The following is a 23,781-nucleotide window of genomic DNA, read 5'->3' on the forward strand; positions in this document are numbered from 1 at the left end:
AAAAAATAACCTGTCCCAAAAACTGCAGAAAACTGCTGAAAACGGTATCAAAAACCTTACCAAGACAAACAATGGCATAGGATTTGGAAAAAAAATGGCCAAAAACACCAAAATATGGAACGTGAAAAAAACAACCCAAAATCCAAGGCTATAGTAAGGCAAAAAATGTCAAAAAATGACCCGTCCCAAAAACTGCAGAAAACTGCTGAAAACAGAATAAAATAACATGCAGATACACACCATTGCATAGTATATAAAATATGACCTGCCCCAAAAACAGCTTAAACAGCTGAAAACTGTCTAAAACAGTTTGCTGACAAACGCCATGGCATAGAATTTGGAAAAAAAAATGGCAATAAAACACCAAAATATGGATTGTGAATCAAACCTCCCAAAAGTCTTTGTATAGTTCGCTGTCCAAAATAGCATTAAAAAAGTCATAGTACAGTATGTGTTTTGAAAAGTGATATTATAGTATTTGGTTGAAAATCGCATCGAAATGTGATAGAATAGTATATTGTCCAAAATAGCATGAATACGTCATTGTATTGTCTGTCATCTAAAATGGCATGAAAAAGTTATAGGTAAGTATTTCATCTAAAAAGGCATCATATTGTCATGGTATAGACCTCCATCCAAAAATGTCACTGTAGAAAAAAAGTAATGGATGTAGGCATCATGATGTAACCACTGCCTTATGAACCTCTGTTTTAAAGTCTAGAGTATGGCATTTTTTGGTTTTGGCCATCTTGGATTTTTGCAGCCAGATGTCACTTGAGGTGACCACAACTTTAACACTTTAAACAGGTTATACATAAATAAGTTATATAAAAATGTGTCCCCTGTACAGTTGCCAAGAATGGGGAAATTATCCATTGAGAACTTTTTTTTTTTTTTTTTAACCAGGCTGTAAAAATGTTTATACTTTAAATTTGGACATTTTAGTGTCTTTCAGAATTGTCTTGATTTTGGAGCCTGCCTCAAGTGGCCATTGGATAAAAAGCATTTTATCGTACTTACTCTCAACAACATCTTGTTTGTCAGTACACAAAAACAGAAAACCACGAAGTACATGAAAAACCAAACCGAGAGTGAGGGATGGCAAAGAGTGTAGGAATAAAGAACAAAAGAGAAACAGCTTGATCAGTGGAGTTTAATCCAGTTTGTTATTTCATACATGAATGCTGGTCTGAAATACACAAAATTAACTGTCTGCACTCTTCCAAATGTAGGAATGGGGCTCGATAGCCTTTCGCACATCTGAATCCAGGTCTGAATTTGCTTAGCGAATCTTGACATGAAGTTCGCTTGGTGGGAGATGATGTCTTTACAAATATGTATGTAGAAGTTTATAGTTTTGTTTTGTTCTTGCACTTAGTATAATTTTTATACCACTGTGCTGGAATGATGTGTGGCTTTCATCACTGCTCCTCAACATTTCTTAAATGTATTAACCCCCCATTTTTATCTCTTGCTGTGGGGAATAACAGTGATTGCTACTTATTGGGGGGCTAAACTGCAGCTACAGAAGCCACTTTATCGCTCAGCAAAGCATCAGCTAAAACACCAATTTCTCTAAATGCATGAAGCACTTAATGTTAGATGGCTAATGCACATGTCCTTTCCAAATTATCAAAAAAGTGCTTACTACAACAGATGGTAGATAATTATTTAAGCAAGTGACTTGTCATTATTGCCTTTGTCATAAGTACCCTCACACAATGTTTAAGCTCACCGGTTCACTCAGCCAGGGTTAGGGTTAGGTTAGGTTTAAACTTTTTTTTCTGTATCTTGGGGTGATGGACAGCTTGAAGGAGTTTAAAATATATCTTAGTTTGTAACTGTGTCTCTCTGTGTGGGCTGGCGGCTTGACCCTGGCGGGAGGGCACTAGAGGGGTACATTGCTGCTTCCCCGCGCTCCTTCCCCAGGGGATCCGCCAGCGGTGCAAACCCGTTTGTCAGTGTTATTGGCATGTCTGTTTTGTGGCAGAGCTGGAGCAGTGAGAGGGGAAGGAGGGTGACAGGGAGGAGAACTATTGACCCTATCAATAGTATTGATAGTGTTAGAGGATATGAATAGTTTTTCTATCTTTCTTTCTTTCTTTCTCTTCATGTCTGTGTTGTCAGAAAGAGTTAAAAGAGGTTAAGAGAGATCATAGATGAAAGACTCAATAAGAGATTCGGTGGCTGCAGAAAATCTAGAAATTTTACCAATTCAGAATTAGATACAAAAATGGAACCAGCTGTCGGAACCCATCCCCACTGAAGAGCGCAACAATGCAGGTACTTCTAAATGTAAGCTTGGCATGACACATTATCATTCTCAGGATGCCATAAACTATCAGTTGTTTAACTGGCATCTGATGCTCATACGTATACCCATTATCAACATAGTTTCATCAAACCACAAGTCTTCACTGTGATATTATTTTGAAATAAGCTTATACCATGTATAGTAAACATCCATTGATGCTGTGGAAATCATGTCTGAAAACCACTGACACATTTACAGATCTTTGAGTTCACATCTGCTCTCTGCATCACACAGTTATGGCTATCTTTAATTTTCAAAACCGATGTGCTTTCATTCACCTACCAACAGTTGTTGGTAGAATTACCTCGAATATTGTACAAAACAAAAGTCCTGCCAGTCATTCTGACACGAGAAGGCATTTTCTCTGTTGTTTGGCTTAATGTATAAAACTGGTGTTCTACTTCAGAGAACAGAGAACCAGAGTGAACAAACTGTTATCGTGTGTCTTACTAAAGTCAGTGTTTTTCAATAAACAACTTAATAATTCTCCTTAAAGAAAAAAAAGTCTATTTTGTACTTCAAACAATGAAAGTATAAGTAATGAGACTTTTTAAAAGTTCCTCTTCCTTGTGCAAGTAACTGAACATTTTACAAAACCTTCCTCTGTAGACTGAGATATGAGTGTGTCTCTATTTTTTTGTTTAGGAGGAGAAAACTGCGCTGTTAACATTTCCATGCACATTAAGGGGGGAGTACAAAAGATTTTTTAACATTTTGTATTTCTAGTAAATCCACGGGCAAGAGAGGTAAGGTGTATGTATGCACACACGGCTGAAAACTCATCTGTGTGCATATAAATAACCGCTTTTCATATCTGACTACAGTTTTCACTATAATTACAGTGAGATGACGGTGTTTCGTTTAATGGCCTGTCACTGTGATGTGTTATGTTCCTCACTTGGAAATAACAGCCTTCTTAGTAATGCTTGCTCTCCTGCTTCCTCCTCCTCCTGCTGCGCCTCCTCCGTGCCAAAGATGGCCGGGGATGGTGAAGGCGTCCACAGTCATGCCCATGGTTTTAGAGGGGATGGCACAAAACTGCTTCCTGTCTGAACTGTATTTGTAGATGGATTCCACCTGGGTGGAGCCAATTGTCCGTGGACCCACACCAGCCAATCGCACCAGCTCCTGTGAGTCAGGATTCATGGTGTAAACGCCCCTGAACTGGCAGCTGGAATCGCGGAAGAGGATTAGGAAGTGGTTGGCGGGACTTTTCTCCATTTCCTGAGATTGGAAGGTGGTGGGAGAAGAGTGCAAAAATTCATATTGTCTGTGTGTGCATGTATGATCTTCAGACATGCAAGTAGTGGTGGAAAGTGACCAAGTACATACAGTATTGGACCACGGGACTAAACTTGCTAACAGTATAAAAAGTAGTTTAGACTAGCTCCACCAGCTGCAGTCATGAAAAGCTGCTCATGTGTTGATGCTTGAATATTAACAAATGCTATGCGTTTGTACTTTTACTTACTACTTCACTCCCAAAATGAGTAACTGTAGAACAATTACTCATTACGTGTTACTTTAGATTTGAAAAGAAAACTTTGCTTTTCTCACATGCCTCCAAGGTTGACAGAGAATCCAAAAAAGGTGAAAATTCTTTATAAATTGAAGTAAAGGGGGACAACATTTAACAACAGCAAAACTATTAAAACATTTATTTGCAAACACACAAAACTCGTGAAGCATTATGCAAGTCTCATTATGCAGTTATTGTGCTTCCCAAACACATGCAGTTTTGCAAAAACATTACGGTTATAAACACATCAGTACAAACAGTCTCGTGCACTGCCAAGTAGCATGCATGCAACTACATTTGAACGCATATGCCCAGGCACGTTTAATGCCCGCTGCTTGTAGGTGGAAGTTTTTACATTGTATCGTTTTAGCGAAAACGCCTGTCTTTGGGAAGTACTGGGAATACGGCTGGATAAGTGAGACATAGATTATACTGCATCAGTTGTGTGAAAGTTTGAGAACGGATATTTTGATAAAGTTTTGTTGGTGTTAAAGGTGGTCCCCCTTCCCTTCAGTTCTTTCAGAACGTTTACTTTCTTGAATCCTCTGCTCACTGTGGACGCATGTGAGAAAAACTGAAGTATTCGTCAAAAAATCGAGGTTAAGTGGTGGGTAACTGATATACAAATGATCAGTTTGTGGGTGAAGTATTCTTTTAAGTAGGATTTTAGATGCTTTACTACGGTAAATGATCAGAGTATTTCTTCCACTATTGCAGGCAAGTAACCCATTGATGCTCAAATGTAACAACAGACTTCAACAAATGCCTTGTATTTTTCTGTGGAGGAAAAAAAAGGGGCTCATAGAAAAGTAAAATGAATCACTTACCTCAACTATTTTGTTCTTCTGTGTCTCGTTGACCTTTCCAGCAAGACAGCAGCGAGAGAGAGCGTTGTGAATGATGAATTTGTTGGACTTGAAGCTTGGTTCTTTGAAGAGCTTTGGACCTGCAAATATAAAAACGGGATCACCTGTTAATGTTAACCCGTGTCTACAAGTGTAGGCATTTTGGCAATGCATACGAATTCTCAAGAACTGAGGGATACTGTATAGTACTGCACCTGTGTATTCTGGGGCGGGCGATGTTCCATTGGAACCAGACTCCCAGTCCTTATCTCCGTTCTGATTTGCCAGTTTGCTCGGTGTCACACATCCTGATGGTGAATCAGGGCGGCTGTTGGAGAGATATCACACAATGAGCAAACAGCCCCTCCCCTCATATCTGTATTAGAACAAACAGTAGAACTAAATTTTACCCGTAACATCGAGGAAGGTATTATGCTAATGTTAGCACATTACTGTATTAGCACTATAAAAGTACCTTGGCGGTTTCTTAGTGCGGCCACCACATCTGCTTCCTGGCTCATCTGTGGCTGTCAGGTTGAGGGAGGAGTTAGAGTAGACTTTGGTCAACTTAGAGCCTGAAGAAACATAAATGTTAAGACATTAAAACAGTTTTGAAATAATCTGCTAACTATTTATTTTCATTTAGAACTTCTAACTTATGATTTTACCTGTTGTTCCTTTGGCTGGACTCAGAGACAGCTGTGTTTCCTCCCTGGTCATGCTGCGAGGACGGGAGCGGGTTTTCTTAGTGGAAGATTTTCCTTGAGTGGTCGTTTTCTGCCGAAGCACTTTGTCCAAGTCCTCCATTAACCTGAGTTGATGCCGTCGTGTGTACTCCCCTCGCGTGAACTCTCCCCGGCGGGCTGGTGTAGCAGGAGGTGTGAGCAAAGGTGAGGTCGTGCCTGCAGGAGGTGTTTTGGAGGGAGATACCATTCTTTTGTCTGAGGGTGCTGGCCTGAAAATCAAGAAGGATTACTTTTACATGTGTTCAGCTCAGCTGTGGACTTAGTTTAGAAACTTATAAAGCAATGCAAAAAAAACTTGATTAGCAATCATAAGTGTGTTTGTTACCTGTTTTCCCTTTCTTGCTCATTCCACTGTCTCCTCCTCTTCAGCTCCTCAGCTCTCTTCTGCTGTTTTTCCAACAGTAAAGCTTTACGCTGGGCCATCTCCTCCTCACTACGCACTTCCTCCTACAACATTGCAAGCACAAAATCATATAAAACCAGTCATGGCAGAATCATGATATAATTATTATTTTTATGTACATGCAAAGAAAAATTTCCGTTTCATCTCTTTCTGCAAGCACTAACCTGAAAGACGAATCCAATTCCTCCTCTTGTCCCAGACTCCTTCTGCTCTCCAGCTGGTTCCAAAACCATTTTTGTCTGTTCTCCTTCCGATTCACCCTGTTGTTCTGGCGAATTGCCGGCTTCTGTAGCCAGATTCAGCTGCTCTATGGGGTCTAGGGGTTCTGCTGCAAGTTCTCTTGCAGGTTCCGCAGCAGATTCTGTGTGGTCGCTCATGGAATCGGAGGAAAACTCTTGCCCTTCATCAGTTGGTTCATCACTGCCCCCCTCTGGCCCTCCAAGAGATGACAGCGAGACCTCAAGGAGGCTGCGTTTGTCTGCACCTCCACCTCTCCTGCCTTCACCTATTGCGCTGAATGCAGCAGAAAGGGACAAAGTCTCGCTCTCAAATGAGCACTCAGAAGGAGCGCCGGAGCTGCTCCCACCAGCAGCTCTTGGACAATCTTGGCCAGGCTGTGGTAAGACAGGCAGCCCTCCTACAGCCTCCGTGTCCTCCTGCTCCAGCTCCAGGCTGAACTGAGTTGGTGTCTCACTAGAGGCTGTATCGGAGGTGCTCTCCTCAGGCTGTGGCTGCTGGGTAGGCTGAGGAGACTCTTGAGGAGTCCGAGGGCCACCGATGCGAAAGGAAGAAGAGGTCTGAACCTGACACTTGCTGGGGGACACACGCCGCAAGTGAGGTAGGGTGTCCACATTCTGGGTTGGTGCCAAGACACGGTTGAGCGGGGGGAACTTGAGTTCGGAAGGCCTTGGATGAGGCTGATGATGGGCACGCGGGTGGTGCTTTGGGCTACGGGGAGTGGAGGACGAGTGGATCTTGGTGCGAGGAGCTGGGCAAGAGGAGGAGATGATAGTCTTTGGGGAGGTAACAGGGTGAGAACGCCGTGATGGGGAGGAGGCAGCGGGGGTACTGGGGCCTGGAATCACCCAGGCTTTACTGGCACTCTTTGTAGAAGTCTTTGTCGGGGTTCTTGGTGGTGTCTTTGTTGGGGTGTGAGGAGGAGTTTTGGGTGGTGTTTTGGTGGTACTTCTAGGTGCTGATTTTGGAGCAGTTCTGGGTGTATTTCGAGGTCTTTGGTTGCTCATGAGCTGCTGTTGCTGCTCTGTAAGTTTCTGCATGTCCTTTTGTAGTGATTGTAGAGCTTCACTCAGTTTCTGCACCACTTCATTGCACTCCACCAAGACTGCTTCACCTCCTTTCTCTGCTCCTTTTTTACTTTCAATAGAGAATGTGACCTGCTTCTCTAACCGAGGAGGATTGGAAACAGATGGCTTCTCTTTCTCCACCTCTCCATCCTTTTCTTTCTCCTTCTTTTCCTTGTCTTCCCTCTCCTCCTCCTGTTTCAGTTGCTCCTCCATGCAAGTGAGACGCTCCTCCAGGGTGAGATTATCCACCTCTGCTCCCTCTCCTCCTCCCTCTCCTTGGTCTCTTTTTAGTTGAAGAAAAGCAGTTTTTCCAAGCCTCTGTCTGTGCTTGGCAAAGATTGCTTCGATGCGTCTTTTTTGGGCTTCAATGCTTTTGCGTTTTTCCTCCAGACGAGCCCCCAACTCCCAGGCTTCAGAGCCTGGTTCAGGGCCTCTGGGACCTGGGCTGTCCTGGCGGCCAGGTGCCCCTGCTGGGGTGGAGGGTGTATGTGGAGTTCCTGGAGTTGTCGGGGTTGGAGCAGACGCCGACTCCTCCCCGGGAGCAGCAGAATGTCTCTTTCTGCTGTCTCGTCGCTCAGCAAAACTTGTCATGCGAGGACTGTTGCTGGTGCTGTTGTTTCCCTGGCGATTGTTACTGGGTCGAATATTACCTGGGGCGTTTCTAGGGGTGTCATCAGATGCTTCAGAGGAGTCAACGCTACCATCACGCAAAACAGAGTCGTCATCACGTGACATATCGGAGCTGCGTCCTGATCTCTCCCTCCTCTCCGCCCTTCCTTGCCTTTCAGTGTTGCCCACCTCTCCACCAACAGGCCGGCAGAGGACTCCAGAGCGACAGGGAGCAGAGCTGCTGAGCTGGGAATTAACCTCCTCAGGGGAGTGTAGAAAGAAACCAGCAGGGGCTCCTTCGGGACGTAATCTGGGCTCTTGCCTTCCTCCCAACACTCCTCTTTCACCTTTCTCTGCTATCCTTCCTTTCTTCCGATCTTTGCTGCCTGGAGAATGAACCACCTGTCGTGCCTCCTCGATGGTCGGCAACTCTCCTAGTGGCATTGTGTGCGCATAAGGGCCCCAGGAAGAGCGCTGCGATGGAGCAGAAGCGCTGACCAGGTGGCTGAGTTCCTCTGGAGGGCTGTATGGGACCGGTGAAGTCATTGCAGGGATGCCGGTGGTTAGGCTGTCATTGCTGACGGAGCGAAAGACAGAATCTATTGGGTTTCCCATGACAATGTCAACATCACTGTCCAGCCCAAATGGGATGCTGAAAGTCACTGCGGACAGGGGACGACTGCGGAGAGGTGGATGGTGATGAAGGGATGGACAAATGAATGGGATGTGCCAACATGAATGGTAAAGCAGAAACCACGGAAGCCAAAGTAAGAAGATTTGAAAAAGTAAGATAAAATATGAATGTAGCACATCTACTATAGAAATCGCATGAACTTTTGAAGTATAACTACCTGATTTGTTTCTTTGTCCAACTTTTGTGTTCTAGAAAGACGGATAAAAAAAAATGTCAAAAAGTCTATTTTGAATCAATAAAACACTGTGTGTATTTCTGTCTAATTCTTACCTGGTGACACTGGGGAAGAGATTGGTACAAAGGGCTGTTTGAAGATGTAGGAAGGAGAACCACTGAAATGAAAAATACAATAAAATGCCGTCATTCACAACTCTTATGAAAACAAATGGAAATGTAACATTTCACAATAGTGTATGCATGTTCCAGCTTTGATTCTAAGCCTGAACCAGGTCTTATTCACTAACATTTCTCAAGTATATTTTAATTTTGATCAGATTTTGTCTCAATAAATACTTTTGCAGTTTTGGTTCAGATTGGTTTGGGACAGATTTAACAATCAGATTGGTAAGATCATGCCTGATTTTTATACCCTGACCGTCTTTGTGTGGGCAGATGATTTTACCTGTTGCTGTTCCCACTGACAGGACTTGTACAGTCTAGTAACCCTGATACATCTGAAATACAAGGAAACACTGCCTTTTCAGAGGCTGATCGCGTTAGCCAATATAAACAGAAATATTCTCATTACTGTAGTGTCTTGTCAAGTCACAGACCTGTAAGATCAATGGGTTGAATGGGCTTGACAAAATCAGGCTTCTTAATCTCAAACCACTCCAGCAACTCAGCTATGAAGCTCATGATGTTCAACTGAGGAGAAGAGCATATTAGGTTACCATGGGGATTCACATGTGGAGGGATTACAAAATGCAAAATAAGCAAAAATCTTTGTCACTTCAGTGGCATCATCCCAAAGAGCAACAGGATGCTACTTGGAAAGTGGTCTGTCAACATTTCACAGCTGGGGTGGGCAGTTTTATTTTGATGTCAGTGGGCAAAAATCCCATAATAACCTTTCAGCACATGTAATTCAAGTATACTGAGAGAAAACTAGACTTCTGCACCTCCTCTTGGCTCTGTTTGTCGTCTTTAGAAAACCTAGCCCGTGACGTAAGAAACAGGAGGTTTCCACTGGCTGCTACAAAAGCAAATGCACCTGCTCTTCCCCTCAGATGGTAAAAGCATGATTCAGTGGCGCAAAATCCTGCAGAAAAAGTTGTCACTGCAGGAGGAGGGCGTATTTTCAAATTCTCCCCTTTCTTCCCCTTTTCCTGAAAACTGCCTACCCCAGCAATGAAGAATAACTACAACACCCAGGCTGAAATCCTGTTTGCACTGCATTAAACACTTATGTGCATGCCTCATTTTCCATCCATATTCTGTACTCCTCACACTAACTGTAATGATGCATCTTTAGTGTATTAATTGCAGTGTAAATGTCATAATGCTTACATGCAGGACGGGTGGAGCGTAGAGCAGGTCCTCCACAGCGAGGGGACAGCAGCTCTGTAAACTGCTCTCGCAAAACTCTCTGATGAGCTGCAGGTTGTACAGACTGTCAGCCACTGACATGGTGTCCTTCAGACACACATCTGGAAGGAGCAACGGAAGAATTCATAATTATAAGTATGCAGCATGTAAGGTGAATAAGCTTGTGTCACTTGGAAGTGGCAATCAAGCACTTTTTGACTCATTGTAGATACAGCAAAATGTATAACGTATACTACTATTAAGTGTCAAAAATAAATGCGTAGGTATAGCAACAAGAAGTTCAGAGTATTGCTCTTCTAGTGAACATAAGATTCATTGGAAACCTTTTTCTTTGGGCCATAATTTCAGATGATTAGTGTGTGGCTGCATACATCAGCTAAAATAAATATTTGAACATCAAAAGTGTACATTACAAGTATGCTTGTGTGTTTGAGTGCATGTGTATACCCTCTAGAGGCAGCAAGCTGGGGCAGTAGTAGTGCAATGTAGCAGCTATAGCGCAGCCATTAGACAGATCTTTGACCGCAGAGACCAGGGGGAAAGTAGGAGTCAGCTTAGACTGCACTTTGTCCTTCCTATAGCGAATCTACAGAGGAAAGGAGAGGGAAGGAGGAGAAGGAGAGAGAAGAGGGTAAAAAGAGGAGGCGTTTTTGCAAAGACAGAAACAGAAACAGCAAATGGGCAAGTGAGGGGAAGAGAGGAAGGATCATATGGCAGAAATTACAAATACATCATATTTAAGATAGTTAGAACCCAGGACAAAAGAAATGTACAACCAGCCAGAAGTGTCCCTCTTTCAGACAACAAATAAAACCATCAAATCAAACTATAAAAGCAGCCAAACTCCAGGAAAATTGCAGAGAAGGAAATCCACAGAAAAAAAGCGCAAGACCAGTGATGCCTCAATTAAGAAACATCTGCACACACACATTAACCATAAGTTGCAGTGCAAAGGTTAAAAAAATTGCAAAAAGGGAAAAAAACATAGATTAATGAAAAAACAACTATGGGTAGAAAAATGTGAGTGATTATTAGTGAAAATGAAACGTTTGTCCTCCGGTGTCCATGCAGCAGAAACAGGCACTGACGACACTGTGAGCCTTCAATTCTGATCACGTAAAAAATACATAATCAGATGAGAAAAAAAAGTGAATTTTATCAAAGTGAAACACTGCATCACTCTTTTAATGTGCACAAGAGATAAAATACACCCAAAAGGATCCAACACAAAACAAACGCTGCAGGTGCATCAGCTGCTGAATGTTACGCAGCCTTGTTGGAGGAGGTGAAAAGTTCTGCATCAAAGAACAGCATCCAGTCTCATAATGCCTCCTATAACATGGCTTTGTAACACCCACTATAAAGAAAAGCAGCAGATAAAAATGGATACATACTGGTAATAGTTAATGAGTTCTTATTAATCCATCCAACCTCGGGGTTGGAATAGTGATTAGTTTGCGGTCTGTCAGTCAGTCAGTCAGTGTGGAGGAGGTGTGGCGATTGGTCAGTCTGATAGTCGAGTGCGTTGCTATGGGAGACGTGGAGGATGATGGTGTGAAAAAGAGCGAGGTGTTATACGTTACCACAGGCGGCTTATTCCCCGACTCCTTCAAACAAAAAGCGATAGCATGCTGGATGGGGGGGATGGCAGAGAGAGGGAAACAAGTATAAATGACAAAGGGGCCGGTAATCATGGGAACCGCCACACCACAAAGTCACCGCTCAGGGAGAGAGGAGTCAAAGGAGGAGGAAAGGAAGGGGACAATCAAAGGGGGCGCATATTTCTTTCAAAAACATGGGAAGGCAATGAGAAACTTGAGGAGCAATTATTCAAAATTAACAAGAAATTAGGAAAAAGTACCTTTTTTTAAATTGAAAATAAGTTAAAAAATAAAAATAAAAAAACTGGAAAGAGAGATTTTTTTTAAAGAAATGACTTGAAAAAAAACTGCTTGAGAATGATAATAAATCCTAAAATAATTTTAAAATTATGACGATTATATATATAGTTCTCTGAATATTTTTCTCAGGGTTTTGTTTTTTTCAAATTTCAATTAATTTTCTAAATCTACAAATTTCTTGCAATTTGTGGGACATTTCTTACCAAGTTGTTCATTTTTTTATCCACCATGTTTTTGAAAGAATTCAAAACAATTTGTTCAGAGTTCAGAGGTTTTAATACTTGTCAAACGCATCTGAGAGCACCACAAGAAAAGTGGCGTCGATCCAGGTTTCAGAGGATTAATAATCAGTGAGGGAGTAATTTCACCCCCCTCCCTCCTCTCCAACATCCCCCCCCCTCCATTCTGATAATCTGGGCAGTTTGAGATGAAACTAATGACTGAATGTAACAAAGTCATAAACACCCAAATGTCCAAAACATCATCTGGTCATCATAATAAAGCAGTTACAGGACATCTCTAAAGAGTCAGTTAGAAAAAAGGTCAGCATATATTTTACAGACATCAAACGCTAAGGCACTTTTCATAACGAGACAGATAAGAGTTACGTGAGGCATCTCCAGCAGGCACAATAATGTCAGCCATAGCAGATGGACAGACAGGAAGATAGACGGGAGAGGAGAACACTTACGGGGACTAGTTTCCAGTACCAACGGTTGGATTGACACTGCCAGGGAGAGCAAAGCATGACAGAGACAAAATCAGGGGGGAGAGAACAGAAAAGCAGAGCAAGGTTGATGTTAGAAGCTTCAGCAACGCAGCTACAGTATGAGAGACAGCTGCATCATAGCAAAACATCATGCACGTGTGTGTCAGTGTGTGTGTTTTGTTTTCTCACATTTTCCTGAGCAGGCTGCATGTCTGTGCATGTCTGCGACTTGGTGGGCTCTTCTTCTTCTGTGACTTCTCTTAACTTCTGGTTGAGCTGCACGAAGTTAAAAGAAAAAGTTCAAATGACAACAACCAAAATATTAAATATATGATTAAAGGGTAACTGTGATCTTTAGAATCAAACAATGACACACAGGCAAGTAAATCCTATATAAAGGATAAAACTAAGTATACACAGTATATAAATATGAAAAAATGTTAAAAAACTGAAGCAATATGGCCAATAAGGCCCAACATGAATGGAAAATTCATAATAGATAATTGTGTTTCACTGCGTACAGGTCCAAGTATTGCTTGCCCCATTATTTCTTGCTTTCATCGTTAGTAATCATGCATATAATTCATTATACAGCTACAGTTCTTCATTAGGCAGGCCAATGAGGTAACTGTTAAGGTCTTCAAAAAAGAGATACTTTTCAGTAGCTCACAGGACGGAGAGACACCTGTACCAACAACGGTCTGATGATAAAAAGAAGGTAAAAACAGTGCGTTCTATCTGGTTTTATTTACTTTTACTCTGGGCTAACTCCACACCAAAAACTGATCATTTGCATAGTTAGGTCTGATAGAAAGTATGCTTTTTGGTATAATTTGTATTGAGAACTCTACTGAGCTCCCAAAAATCATATTTCTTATGGTTTTGAAGGCTCAAACATCCCAAAATAGAAGCTGCAGCAGATTGGTTCTCACTGCTGAGGCTGTCAGTGCCGTCATGTTGAGTAAATGTTTCGGTAAACTACATTTTAAATAAGTGTTCAAAAAAGTGACCCTGTCCTTTTATCAAAGAACTAACTGATTTTGTGGTCTCACCCTGTTGACCCAGAAGAGCAGAGCATTCTCCCATGGAGCCCCGACACCCATCTGCTCCGCCTCCGCCGCCATCTTCACCCTGCCCACCGCCTCTTTGGCGACCAGCGTCATCAGAGCGTCAATCAGGGCGAGGTGGGCTTTCTGCATTAATCACAAGAGGGACAATTTAACCATCTGACCTGATGGTCTCTGTACCCATGGAGACGGATTTAATCAATTACAAAATCAGCAACGATAACAACATTTTTTCATACCTTCTACTTTTATCCCACCACATTTTGACAAAAATACTCTTATTCTCTCTCTCCCTCTATATATATATATATATATATATATATATATATATATATATATGTATGTATATTCTACTTTAGAGATAAACATTGACATGAGATAATCTTGCTAAATATCACCTCAATCCCTTCCTTCTTTCCATCTCTCACTGCAAATCAAACAAAAATTTTAACTAAGAACCATACATCTTCATATGACACACGCATATATACAAACACCACACACAAACACACCCACCGTTTTGATGGGGACAGAGCTGAGGTCCTCCTCAGTGACGTCTGCATCCTGGACCTTAGGAGCGAAACCTTTCTTAATGAGGAACTGAAGCAGCGCAGAGTTATCAGCCAGGGACCCCTGCGACGCTGGCTGAGAGACCCCTTGTGCCTGAGCCAGCAGGGCCTGGGCTCTGCAGTAGATCTCCGGGGAGAGAAGCAGCTTGGAGACGGCCGGCTTGAGGTGGTCTTGTTCATACTGGTCCTTGTAAAGCGGCTCCCGCAACTCCACAGGGACATTTTCTGAAAGAGAAGACAGAAGACAGTCTTGTTGAGCTTTTAGCCTTACAAGCAGGGTGGCTCTGGGGATGGAAATGTCGGTATGTCGGTTGGTCCACCACTTTGGTCCAGATTGAATTATTTAAACAACTATTAGATGGAGTTTGAAAATCGTTTTAAATTCATTTTACCCAGAGGATGGATCCTCCTGACTTTACTGATTCCCCGACTCTAGCGCCACCAGAAAGGTTGACATTTTTAGATTTCAGTCAAACCAAGACAGATTTCCACAGAAATAAGTTGCAGACATTCATTTTCCCAAGAGGATGAATTCTACTGACTTTGATGATCTCTTGACTTTTTTCTCTAGCGCCACCACAAAGTCAGCATATTTGGATTTTAGTAAAACCATAACAACGTTTGGATGGACTGACATGAAATATAAGACAGATGTGCATATTGCCCAGAGGATTAATTTTAATAACTTTCGTGGTGTTTTGAATTTGGCTCTCGTGCCATCTGCAGATCGAAGTTTCCATTTATTTTGTGAATATTTTAAGACCTTCTTCGTGGATTTCCACAAAAAAAAAAGAAAAAAAGAAAAACATATCTTAGAAGATAAATCCTACTTTTCTGATTTTCTGACTTTTTCACCCACGTTACCAGGAAGTTGGCATTTTTGGATTGAAGTTAAACCATGACAACATATGTGAAATGAAATGTCAGACAGGTAAGCATGGTGCCCAGAGGATTAATGTCAAATGATTGTCAATAACTTTTTTGAGCTCAGTCTTTTGTAGTTGACATATTTCAACATCTTTTCAGTGGATCTGCATTCGCAGAAAATTGGTCTGGACATTCATAGTTCCAAGAGCGTGAAATCTGAATGACTTTTCACTTAGTGCAATCATCGGGTCAAAATTGCAATTTGTCAAATGGTCACTTTGGTTTATGACCAGTTATTTGTAAAAGTAAAGACATTTACATCAATTGTACTTTCTCTTAGCATGCTAAGATGTTGAGCTAAGATGTTGAACATGGTGAAGATTTTACCTGCTAAACATCAGCATCTTAGCATCATGAATGCAGTTGCTGAAGCTGAAACACTTCTGCTCAGCCTTAGAGCTGCAAGAGGGAAAGAAACTATCACGCTTATGAACTCAAAAGAGCTCAGAATTAATATTTTAGTGGGTGGCGGAAGTTGAAAGAGTCCACTCAATCATTATCTACAAGCAGAGATAATTATCAAGAGAGAGTGGAGGGACTCATTCATCCTCTAAAGGATGTTTTCTGAGCTGCATGTGAGAAACAGAGACATCAAGTTTATAGTGCAGATATAAAATATTTCTTGCTTTCCTGTAGATATAGGAGATGGGGAAACATGAGTCAGCTTCCATGCATTGTTCTACTCTGACTGCTTTTTCCCAGCTGGAAAAGCTAACAATTGTCACACAGGCTGCTGCCGAGAAAACGCATTCCCACTAAATTATCAGTTCTGGAAGAGAAAACCAAATAACCAGTGGATATAAGTCGGGGTCGACTGATAATGGTTTTCCTGGGCCAATACTGATACCGATTATTAATAGCTAGTAGTAGCCGCCCCCTCTACTTGGAGTAACTTTCAGAGGGACCCTAAACTGTGTGAGCTGATCACTACAGGGGATTTTGAGTCACCTTTAAAAGATTGAGAAAATAGCACTTTTGGTCAGTGTGATTGCTACTCTCACGCTCACTGAAACTGAAAATTGCACTGAGTACTGAATTACTGTATTTGACTGTTCTGTGTTGCATTTTAACTCTTTCTAATGTGTGATGGTTGTATTTGTCTGCTTGTATTTATTGCTGAAACAGTATTTTATGCTGCCCTCGTGGCAAGGTCGCTCTTGAAAAAGAGATTTTAAATCTCAATGAGACCTGGTTAAAGAAAGGATATATAATAATCGGCCAGGCCCATAATCTGTCAACCCCTAGATAAAAAGTTTTCCTACTATGGAGATTAGATGACAGTCAATGACAGCGTCTGACTGCAGGGAGGCTGCAGGAGATGATAATGTCATCATCTGCATGAACAGCTCAGCTAGGTCCCCCACACTAGTGTGTCTGTGTGTGTCTGTGTGTGTCTGTGTCTGTGTGTGTGTGTGTGTGTGTGCCAAGTAATCTATGGTGTGCACAGCCAGGAGCTCAGACCAGTATGAGTGGGTCATTTCATAGATGCTTGCAGACTGTGGACACAAAAAATGCACACTTCCCTGGCTGACCCATATTCCATCTCTGGAAGGCTGTACAAGGAGTCGGGATAATCCTGAAGATTGGAGGGAATATCAGAGTCTACATCTCTTTCATTTACTACTGCAGTCAGTCCTCGTTCCCTTGAAGCCTTCATCTGTCCTTACACATCTAACTGTGACTCGTAATGAGGGCAACAACTGTCTTTCTCTCTGTAACCTTTATGTAACTGTAACTCCATCTTCCCATCCTGAGGAGAAGAGAAATTACTGCATATGAATTTGAATAGCAGCCTCTATCTGTGTCACTACATAAACAACAGTTGAAGCACACACTCCACTGCAGTGTGACACACACTATTTGGGGTTAAACCCTCCGCCTTTCACACTCTGCAGCAGTGGGAGGAAATAGGACTGCCGTCACCATGGGAATGGTGGAAATGGGAAAGTGGCCATTCTGTCCTGATCACAGCAGAGGCGATGAGACTGGACTGCAGAGCAGGAACCAGCTAACCCATTTAACTAAACGCTGATTCAATCAGGGGACGAAACAGAAACATGCAACTAAAAATGCGCAACAGAGTAACATTGTATGCATTGTATGGGTATGATCATGTAGAAATCACCAAAAAATATACAAGTTGTTAAGATTATAATAATATGACACTTATTCAAATCTCCTTTCCACCATGCCTCATACAAAATAAACAAACACATGCTTGGGGATAAAAACCACTGTCATTTATTTTCTAAATTATTTGATTCATTGTTTCGTCTGTAAAGGTCAGGAAATAGTTAACTTAAAGGGATACTTTGCCGATTTCAACCAGCTTTTCAGCATAACAATGTAGCAGTATATGTAAATGAACTGAGGCAGACGTTCCTCCATCTTACCAGCATGCAGATCTCCCTGCTCAATTTTTTGCTGACTCTCAGGCTGTTGCTCAAACTACAGATTGTATCCTTCTGCATTTTCATAAGCCCGCCACCACGGACACAAAGAGCATAGAAGTGGAGTTTGACAGGAATCTGCGCCTCTTTTTCTCTCTTCAAACTCAGATTAAACTGTAAAACTAGACAGTTCTGATCAAATATAAGATATTGTGTAAATATATGGCCTCACTTAAAAGGTCTTTAAAAACATATTTGAGCGCACTGTTTGGCTGAAATAAAAGAGTTTGTGAAAAGGATTTGGGTGTCCCACTGTTTTTTTAGGGGTGTAAATCACTGGTTTCATCACGATACCATGTTATATCGATACTTTGTACTATCTGCTTATATCGTATTTCTGTTCAAAGTCTACCACGATACGTTTTTGCTTCGCTTCAATTTAGGGACCTGCGATCTATATAAGCTTAAATTATCTGCTCATTTACACGATTGGTTACAGAAGAAGCTACCACCCTTTCTTTGCTTTTGGCCAAAAAAGATAAAAACAACATAATTGGAAATAATTAAGAACTGGTTCATAAAAATGTTTTATTTTAATTCTAACCATGATCTTTTCTCCTAAAACTTCAGGACGGCCTGACTTGAAGACAAACTTTCCCCAACATCCTCAAAACATGGATTAACAGCAAGATCTTAGTATAAAACTCAATAATAACTGTCAAGGATCACAGACAAAACAGCTGTCTTCTGTAGGTCACATTTCCCCCACATATACAACATGCTAACGTTATTAACATAAACCTATGGCATTTTACATGACAGAAATTAGCTTAGCGGCTAGCGGACTTTTCCTCTACTCATAACTTAACAAACTTACTATTATTTATGCCTTCTCTTACTCACCGCTGGTTTAAGTCCCTGCACCTCCTGACAGAAAATCACGGATGACTTTCAGTCTATATGCACGTTTTTTCAGTCAAAGTTGTTGAAACACAGCAGCTAAGGTTAGCAGGAAGTCAGTGAGGTGGTCGGGCAGGTACCTCACCTTTCCTCAGTACTGCTTTTGTTTACATGTCACGTGCGCCGTCGGTTGACTCGCAGTTTCTCCGAAAACAAAACATTTCCACACTGCTTATTTATTCCTGAGTAAATAATAGTAATATCATCATCTTTCTCTCGGCTGCTCGCCCATGATGTACTCGCCATCATCACATAGACTTTCAAAATAAGAGCGCGCCTGACAGAGGATGCTATGGATTGATGTTTGCACTTTGCATCCTTAGTTGCTCATTTTATTGCAAAAACAGAGAGACATGTAAAGCTGCAGCCAACCTGGTGACTAAATGATTACTTTACTGTGATTAACCTTATAAAGGAGATTTAAAGAGATGTAACCCTTACCAATGCCCTTATCCTAATCCCTAACCTTCACCGCCTCTCTTATAACCTAATACTTCTTGCTAGCCAAACACTAAATCTGCATCTTCAGGGCCTCCACTTTCAGACCAAGAAGTGACGGGGGCTGATCATGGACTGCTGGGCCCTGCCACCAAAGGAACCTATGGGCTCCTTGTCCCCACCCCAGACACAAAGAGTAAGTGGATTGAGAGAGAGAGAGAGCTGCTCCTTTCTTTTTCTCTCTCTCTAGTCATTTTTTTAATTCAAAGTGCAAAGCACAATTATAATTAAAATACTGTGAATGGAATTAACAACAGATCAAACCAACAATAATAGTAAAATAGAGTTAAGTGCATAATTAAACTAGTCTCTCTAAAACTCAGGTCAAAAGGCAGTGCTAATCAAATGTAGATTCTTTTACAATATTGCCTATTTCTTGCCTAACATGTTTTCAGAAACATATTTTAGTGTATTGTTTGGCTGTAATACAAGAATCTATAAATAGAAAGCTGCAGCCATACTGTTTCCTGTATTATGAAAATACTCAGATCAAATGGTAAAACTAAGCGGCAGTGATCAAATATAAACCAAGATGCTGCAACTGCGATGCCTATTTCTTGCCTAAAATGTTTTCAGAAACATATTTTAGTGTACTGTTTAGCTTTTATTCGAAACCGTTTTTTACTGGCCACACGCCATATTGTTTCATGTGTCACAAAAGCCAAGTTTGCATTATGTCACAAGCAGGAGTGTTTATTGGTGGCACAGTGCATTCTTGTAGTTGTAGGTTTCCTGCCTCTTGAGCAAAAGCAAATGCCACAGCCATTTTTCTCTATTTTCGCTGATCATATAACACCAAATTCAGAAGTATTTGTGTTTTTCTACTGCATAGACAACCAAGTTTTATGAAAAGACCATCTGTTCAGCAGCAATTTACCATAGCCCTTTCCAGAGATTTTCTTCACTCTCTATGTTAAATAATATAAAAATAAATAAATAAAATAACAACAAAAAACTGGAAGAAATGTCCTTAACAAAGTTCTTTTTGTATATATTTTTGAGTAGTCATCATCAGTTTCAGGTAAAATGAATCTTAGCTTAATCAGAGGTGTGTATGAATCCCACGTGTGGCTTTATTAGTGCTATTTTCTTAAGGGCTTCCATTAAAATTCTATGAGGCACCCAGTGGGCATTTTCCAGTTGACAGACAACAATAAGCCTCCCCTGCTGAGACATTTTCAGCTCATCTCCCCTCCTGTCGCACTGATTGACCGGACCCAAATGTAACATGAAATTCTGTCAGAAGCTATTACCACAGCAATAAAAAAAATAAAATAAAATAAAAATGGATTATTACATAATTCAAACCTATGCAACTTTACTATTGCAGCATGAACCCACAGTGTGACATCACTCTTAGTCAGCAGAGACTGAACCCACGGATAGAGCTCTGTGACTGAAGTGTGTCATTCCCACAGAAACAGGAGTGAAATAACAGAAACAGCAATGAAACAATACGGTCATTAAATTTTGATTATGAATGTTAGTTATTAAATCTGCCAGTTTTTCTCTGTTTCCAGCATCCATCTTTACAGCTTTTCTCTGTTTTACATGACTGTAAAATCAATATATCTTAGGATTTTGGAATGTTGACATGTTTAAAATAGCAATTTAAAGACTGAACCTTGTCCTCTAGGAAACAATCCTTCATTTTCACTATCTATCTATTTACATTCATATATATTTTACATTTTATAGGAAGAAAATAGTTTAGCTAGTGAAAATACTAATGAGTTGCATATGTAAAAAGGAGCACCAGTATGATGTCATCCAATAAAATACAACAAAACTTAAACATTATGAGCCTTATTATATTTTATTTCTCTCAATGGTATTACATTGAGTTGCATTAGACCTTATTGGTGTTATATTTGTGCACCTACTGTGTCTTTAGCTACAGAGAATATACATTCCAATGCTGACAGGCATATGTTTTCTTATTTATTGTTTCTAGCAATTTTTCAATAATAATTCGTATTCTTAAATTTGTAGACATTTGTACATTTGACATTTGCATTTATCGACAGACCTGCAGCAGCTTTCACCAAAACCACTCCATTGTCTTATAAGAGCCACTGTGTCACCTTCACTATAGTGCCACGCGCTATAGCACAGCGTGCGTGCGTAACACTGACACAAATATTATGCAGTCCTGACCCATTTACAGCCAGTCTACACATGTCCATACATGTTTTTGCAATCATTTTATTAAATTATTGATGATATAGCTTATAGGTTTGTGTCTGCAGGTTATTTTAATTCTGGTGGACCCCTCCACAGGCCTGCCTGACAAAAGGCTTTGTTGCACTGCAGCGATGATAGCCTCCAGTTCCTTCATGCATCACCACTGAGGAGATTCCTCCTGACAGACATCATATTGATGTCAATAATTGGCTGAAAACGCTTTGGTGATATGTAACCTAGATGCAGAGTTAAAGCTGCACAGGCTGGAAGGGGACGCGCAGGTTAACCGGGTTAATGATCAGTGCAGCGGCGGTGGATGAGGATGGATGCTGAGCAGATGGATGCTGGAGGTCCCCTCGAAATAAAACGCAAAGTGGAACTCAGAGCTCCATATATAGCTGGATGAATTATTAAGCGCCCCACCCAAGCAGCTGCGCCTCAGCGATGAGAGCAAAAGACGGGAATCTGTACCTGCAGAGCCATACGATTTCGACAGCAGCCACCGCACGCTTGCGCAGATCTTGGCCCGGTTGAAGTCATACTTGTCCAGCGGTTTGATCTCCGGCACCGAGAACGTTTTCTTCATCGCGCTGGGAGAGTCCACCATGGCCGCGCTGCGCCGCACGGACGACACGGAGGCAGCAGGAGCAGCACCGCACCGGGAAAATGTGAGGAGGAGGAGGAGGAGGAGGAGAAGGAGGAGGAGGAGAGAGGAGGGAGGATCCTGTGATGTAGACACACGCTGGAACATAACAATAACGACAAGACGACGACGACAAAAGTTAAACAGAGATAGTGAAAATAGAAACGTGTGGATTAATATTATCCCATAATTAATCAAAAAGCAAATATATGGGGCATAAAATACAAATTAGGATGTCCGCCTGGCTCCACGCCCACGTGAACGTCACATCATGGCCAATAGGGGATGTCACAGAAGAAAAAAAAAATCCGAAATTATATATTCACGACACATGCAGCAGCAGCAGCAGTAATATGCCCAAAAATGTTCTGCAGAATTACAGCATCATCGTTTTTGTCTGTGAGAGCAGTTTTCTAGGCTGGAAGCTGCGTGTCAGGGTCCCCTTCTTCCACATAGAGGTGCCATTGAGCAAGGCACAAACTTTGTCCCCCAGACTTCAATTTAACCAGGTGACCTAGTCAGTAAAAACACTGTATTTGTGTTGCCAAGCGCAAAAAAGAAAAAAAAGGTTGATTCTGAAGAGACAGCATTAAGGTTAATTTCAATGTATTTGATTCACTGCAAATTATACCCAATAAAAAGGGATTAATACAACCTCCATGTATCATCATAGTCAGGTGGTTAAGTATGTAAAACAACAGGATGCTTCAAAGGACTTTTCAAGGAAACTTTTAACCAATTTTAAGACTTAGTTTTGTACAAATAATCTTATTAAAGCATTGCAGGCAGGTATAAAGGGTAAGTAGTGTATGGTCATTCAAGATTTGTAACAATGTGAATGAAATGTGGACTTTTATGCAGAAAAGCTCAACTCACTTGACAAAAATAAATGAAAAGATGGATGAAATTAAATTAGAAAAAATGTGTGAGTCAATTAAGACCTCACAAATTCAAATTTAAGACTATTTAATGTCTCTTAAAACCTGATATTTACAAAATTGTACCAAAGAGATTGTAAGACTTTTTAAGGACCCACAGACACCCTATTTAAGTGATCTCATTAAGGCTGATCGTATAGCTTACTATAAAAGCAAACTACACCCAACATATGAAGGGTTCTTTTTTTCTGTCAGAGTAGGACACAAAATGTAGTTTAACATACGTCTATTCTGAGAAACATTTTAAACTGGCCTAACATAGTTTTTTTAATTGTGTAGGAATTTGTGATATCTAGTGGTGAAGGCTGCAGATATCAACCAGCTGAGACAGCAAAACCCCTCTTCAGATGATATTGTCTCGACTGTCTTCATGTGCAAGCCACAAACACCCCTGACACAGGAAATCATGAAGATCACACCAGAGAGAATGACATCAAAAAGTCCACAATCAGCAGCAGAAATCCAGATCTAAAGTTTTCTCTTTTGTCCAGATGCAAAATACAGCAACTCAGAAACAACCTTCTTTCTATTAAAGCATTATCTGCAGTCCTAACCAAGATAGTAAAAAAATATTTGACCTAAAAGAAACAATTTATACTTTATTGCTATCTCGAGGCTTTGCGGCATGCAACAAACAAGAAACCACAGTCTGTACCTCTGCTGAGCACAGCACTCATTAAAGAAAACCACAAACAAACAAGAAGAAATTTTGGTTTGAGCAAGTACACAATCTAAAAGCAGAGAGTCTGGTTTAAATTTTGTGTCCATGAAGTTGCTTTGGTTGCTGCACGGTGTCCAAATAAAGTGCTTGTATCCCTGAGTAATGTTGATTTAACGAGATGGAGGAGGAAGGAGGTGCAGATCATCTTACAATGCCTTGAGTGAATTAATGAATGAGTGAGTGAGTTACCTTCTGGATCAATGAGGTCCATTCTCATTCAGTCTTTAAATGTCACTCTTTCAAAGCGATGCTGCAGTGCCATATTGCTCCTGGGCACTGTGAGAGAAGTTAA

The 23,781-nt window shown here is 41.1% G+C and overlaps 1 protein-coding gene across 6 annotated transcripts; it reads right to left on the reverse strand.

Moving 5' to 3' along the window:
• Positions 1–1,135: 1,135 nt before the first annotated feature.
• On the reverse strand, positions 1,136–23,762 carry LOC121942099 (calmodulin-regulated spectrin-associated protein 3-like). Of its 6 annotated transcripts, XM_088074182.1 has the most exons (20): positions 23,679–23,762; positions 21,659–21,929; positions 14,176–14,453; positions 13,645–13,785; positions 12,782–12,868; positions 12,575–12,610; positions 11,566–11,613; positions 10,430–10,568; positions 9,944–10,083; positions 9,208–9,301; positions 9,057–9,108; positions 8,705–8,766; positions 8,592–8,622; positions 5,992–8,419; positions 5,750–5,871; positions 5,347–5,633; positions 5,154–5,253; positions 4,894–5,006; positions 4,661–4,779; positions 1,136–3,538 (listed from the first exon to the last, which is right to left on the reverse strand). In XM_088074182.1, the coding sequence occupies exons 2-20, from the start codon at positions 21,792–21,794 to the stop codon at positions 3,209–3,211; spliced, it is 4,743 nt and encodes a 1,580-aa protein (XP_087930308.1). In that variant the 5' UTR covers positions 21,795–21,929; positions 23,679–23,762; the 3' UTR covers positions 1,136–3,208. The 6 variants fall into 6 exon arrangements, with proteins under 6 accessions (XP_087930308.1, XP_042341135.2, XP_042341133.2 ...); XM_042485201.2 differs by lacking the exon at positions 23,679–23,762 and having other exon boundaries at positions 5,992–8,317; positions 21,659–22,212; XM_042485199.2 differs by lacking the exon at positions 23,679–23,762 and having other exon boundaries at positions 21,659–22,210.
• Between the last annotated feature and the right edge of the window lie 19 nt (positions 23,763–23,781).

The sequence above is a fragment of the Plectropomus leopardus genome, chromosome 3 (genome assembly GCF_026936395.1).
Source record: "Plectropomus leopardus strain MGB_pleo_1.0 chromosome 3, ASM2693639v1, whole genome shotgun sequence".
NCBI lineage: Eukaryota > Metazoa > Chordata > Actinopteri > Perciformes > Serranidae > Plectropomus > Plectropomus leopardus.

Bases quoted from the DNA above. Each gene is read 5' to 3' on its own strand.
- LOC121942099 (XM_042485199.2), bottom strand. From the start codon at position 21,938: ATGTTCCAGCGTGTGTCTACATCACAGGATCCTCCCTCCTCTCTCCTC. The intron at 11,614-12,574 runs GTAAGTGTTCTC...CCCCCCATCCAG, and splicing joins GGTACTGGAAACTAGTCCCC to CATGCTATCGCTTTTTGTTT. The intron at 9,302-9,943 runs GTAAGCATTATG...TCTTCTCCTCAG, and splicing joins ACGCTCCACCCGTCCTGCAT to TTGAACATCATGAGCTTCAT.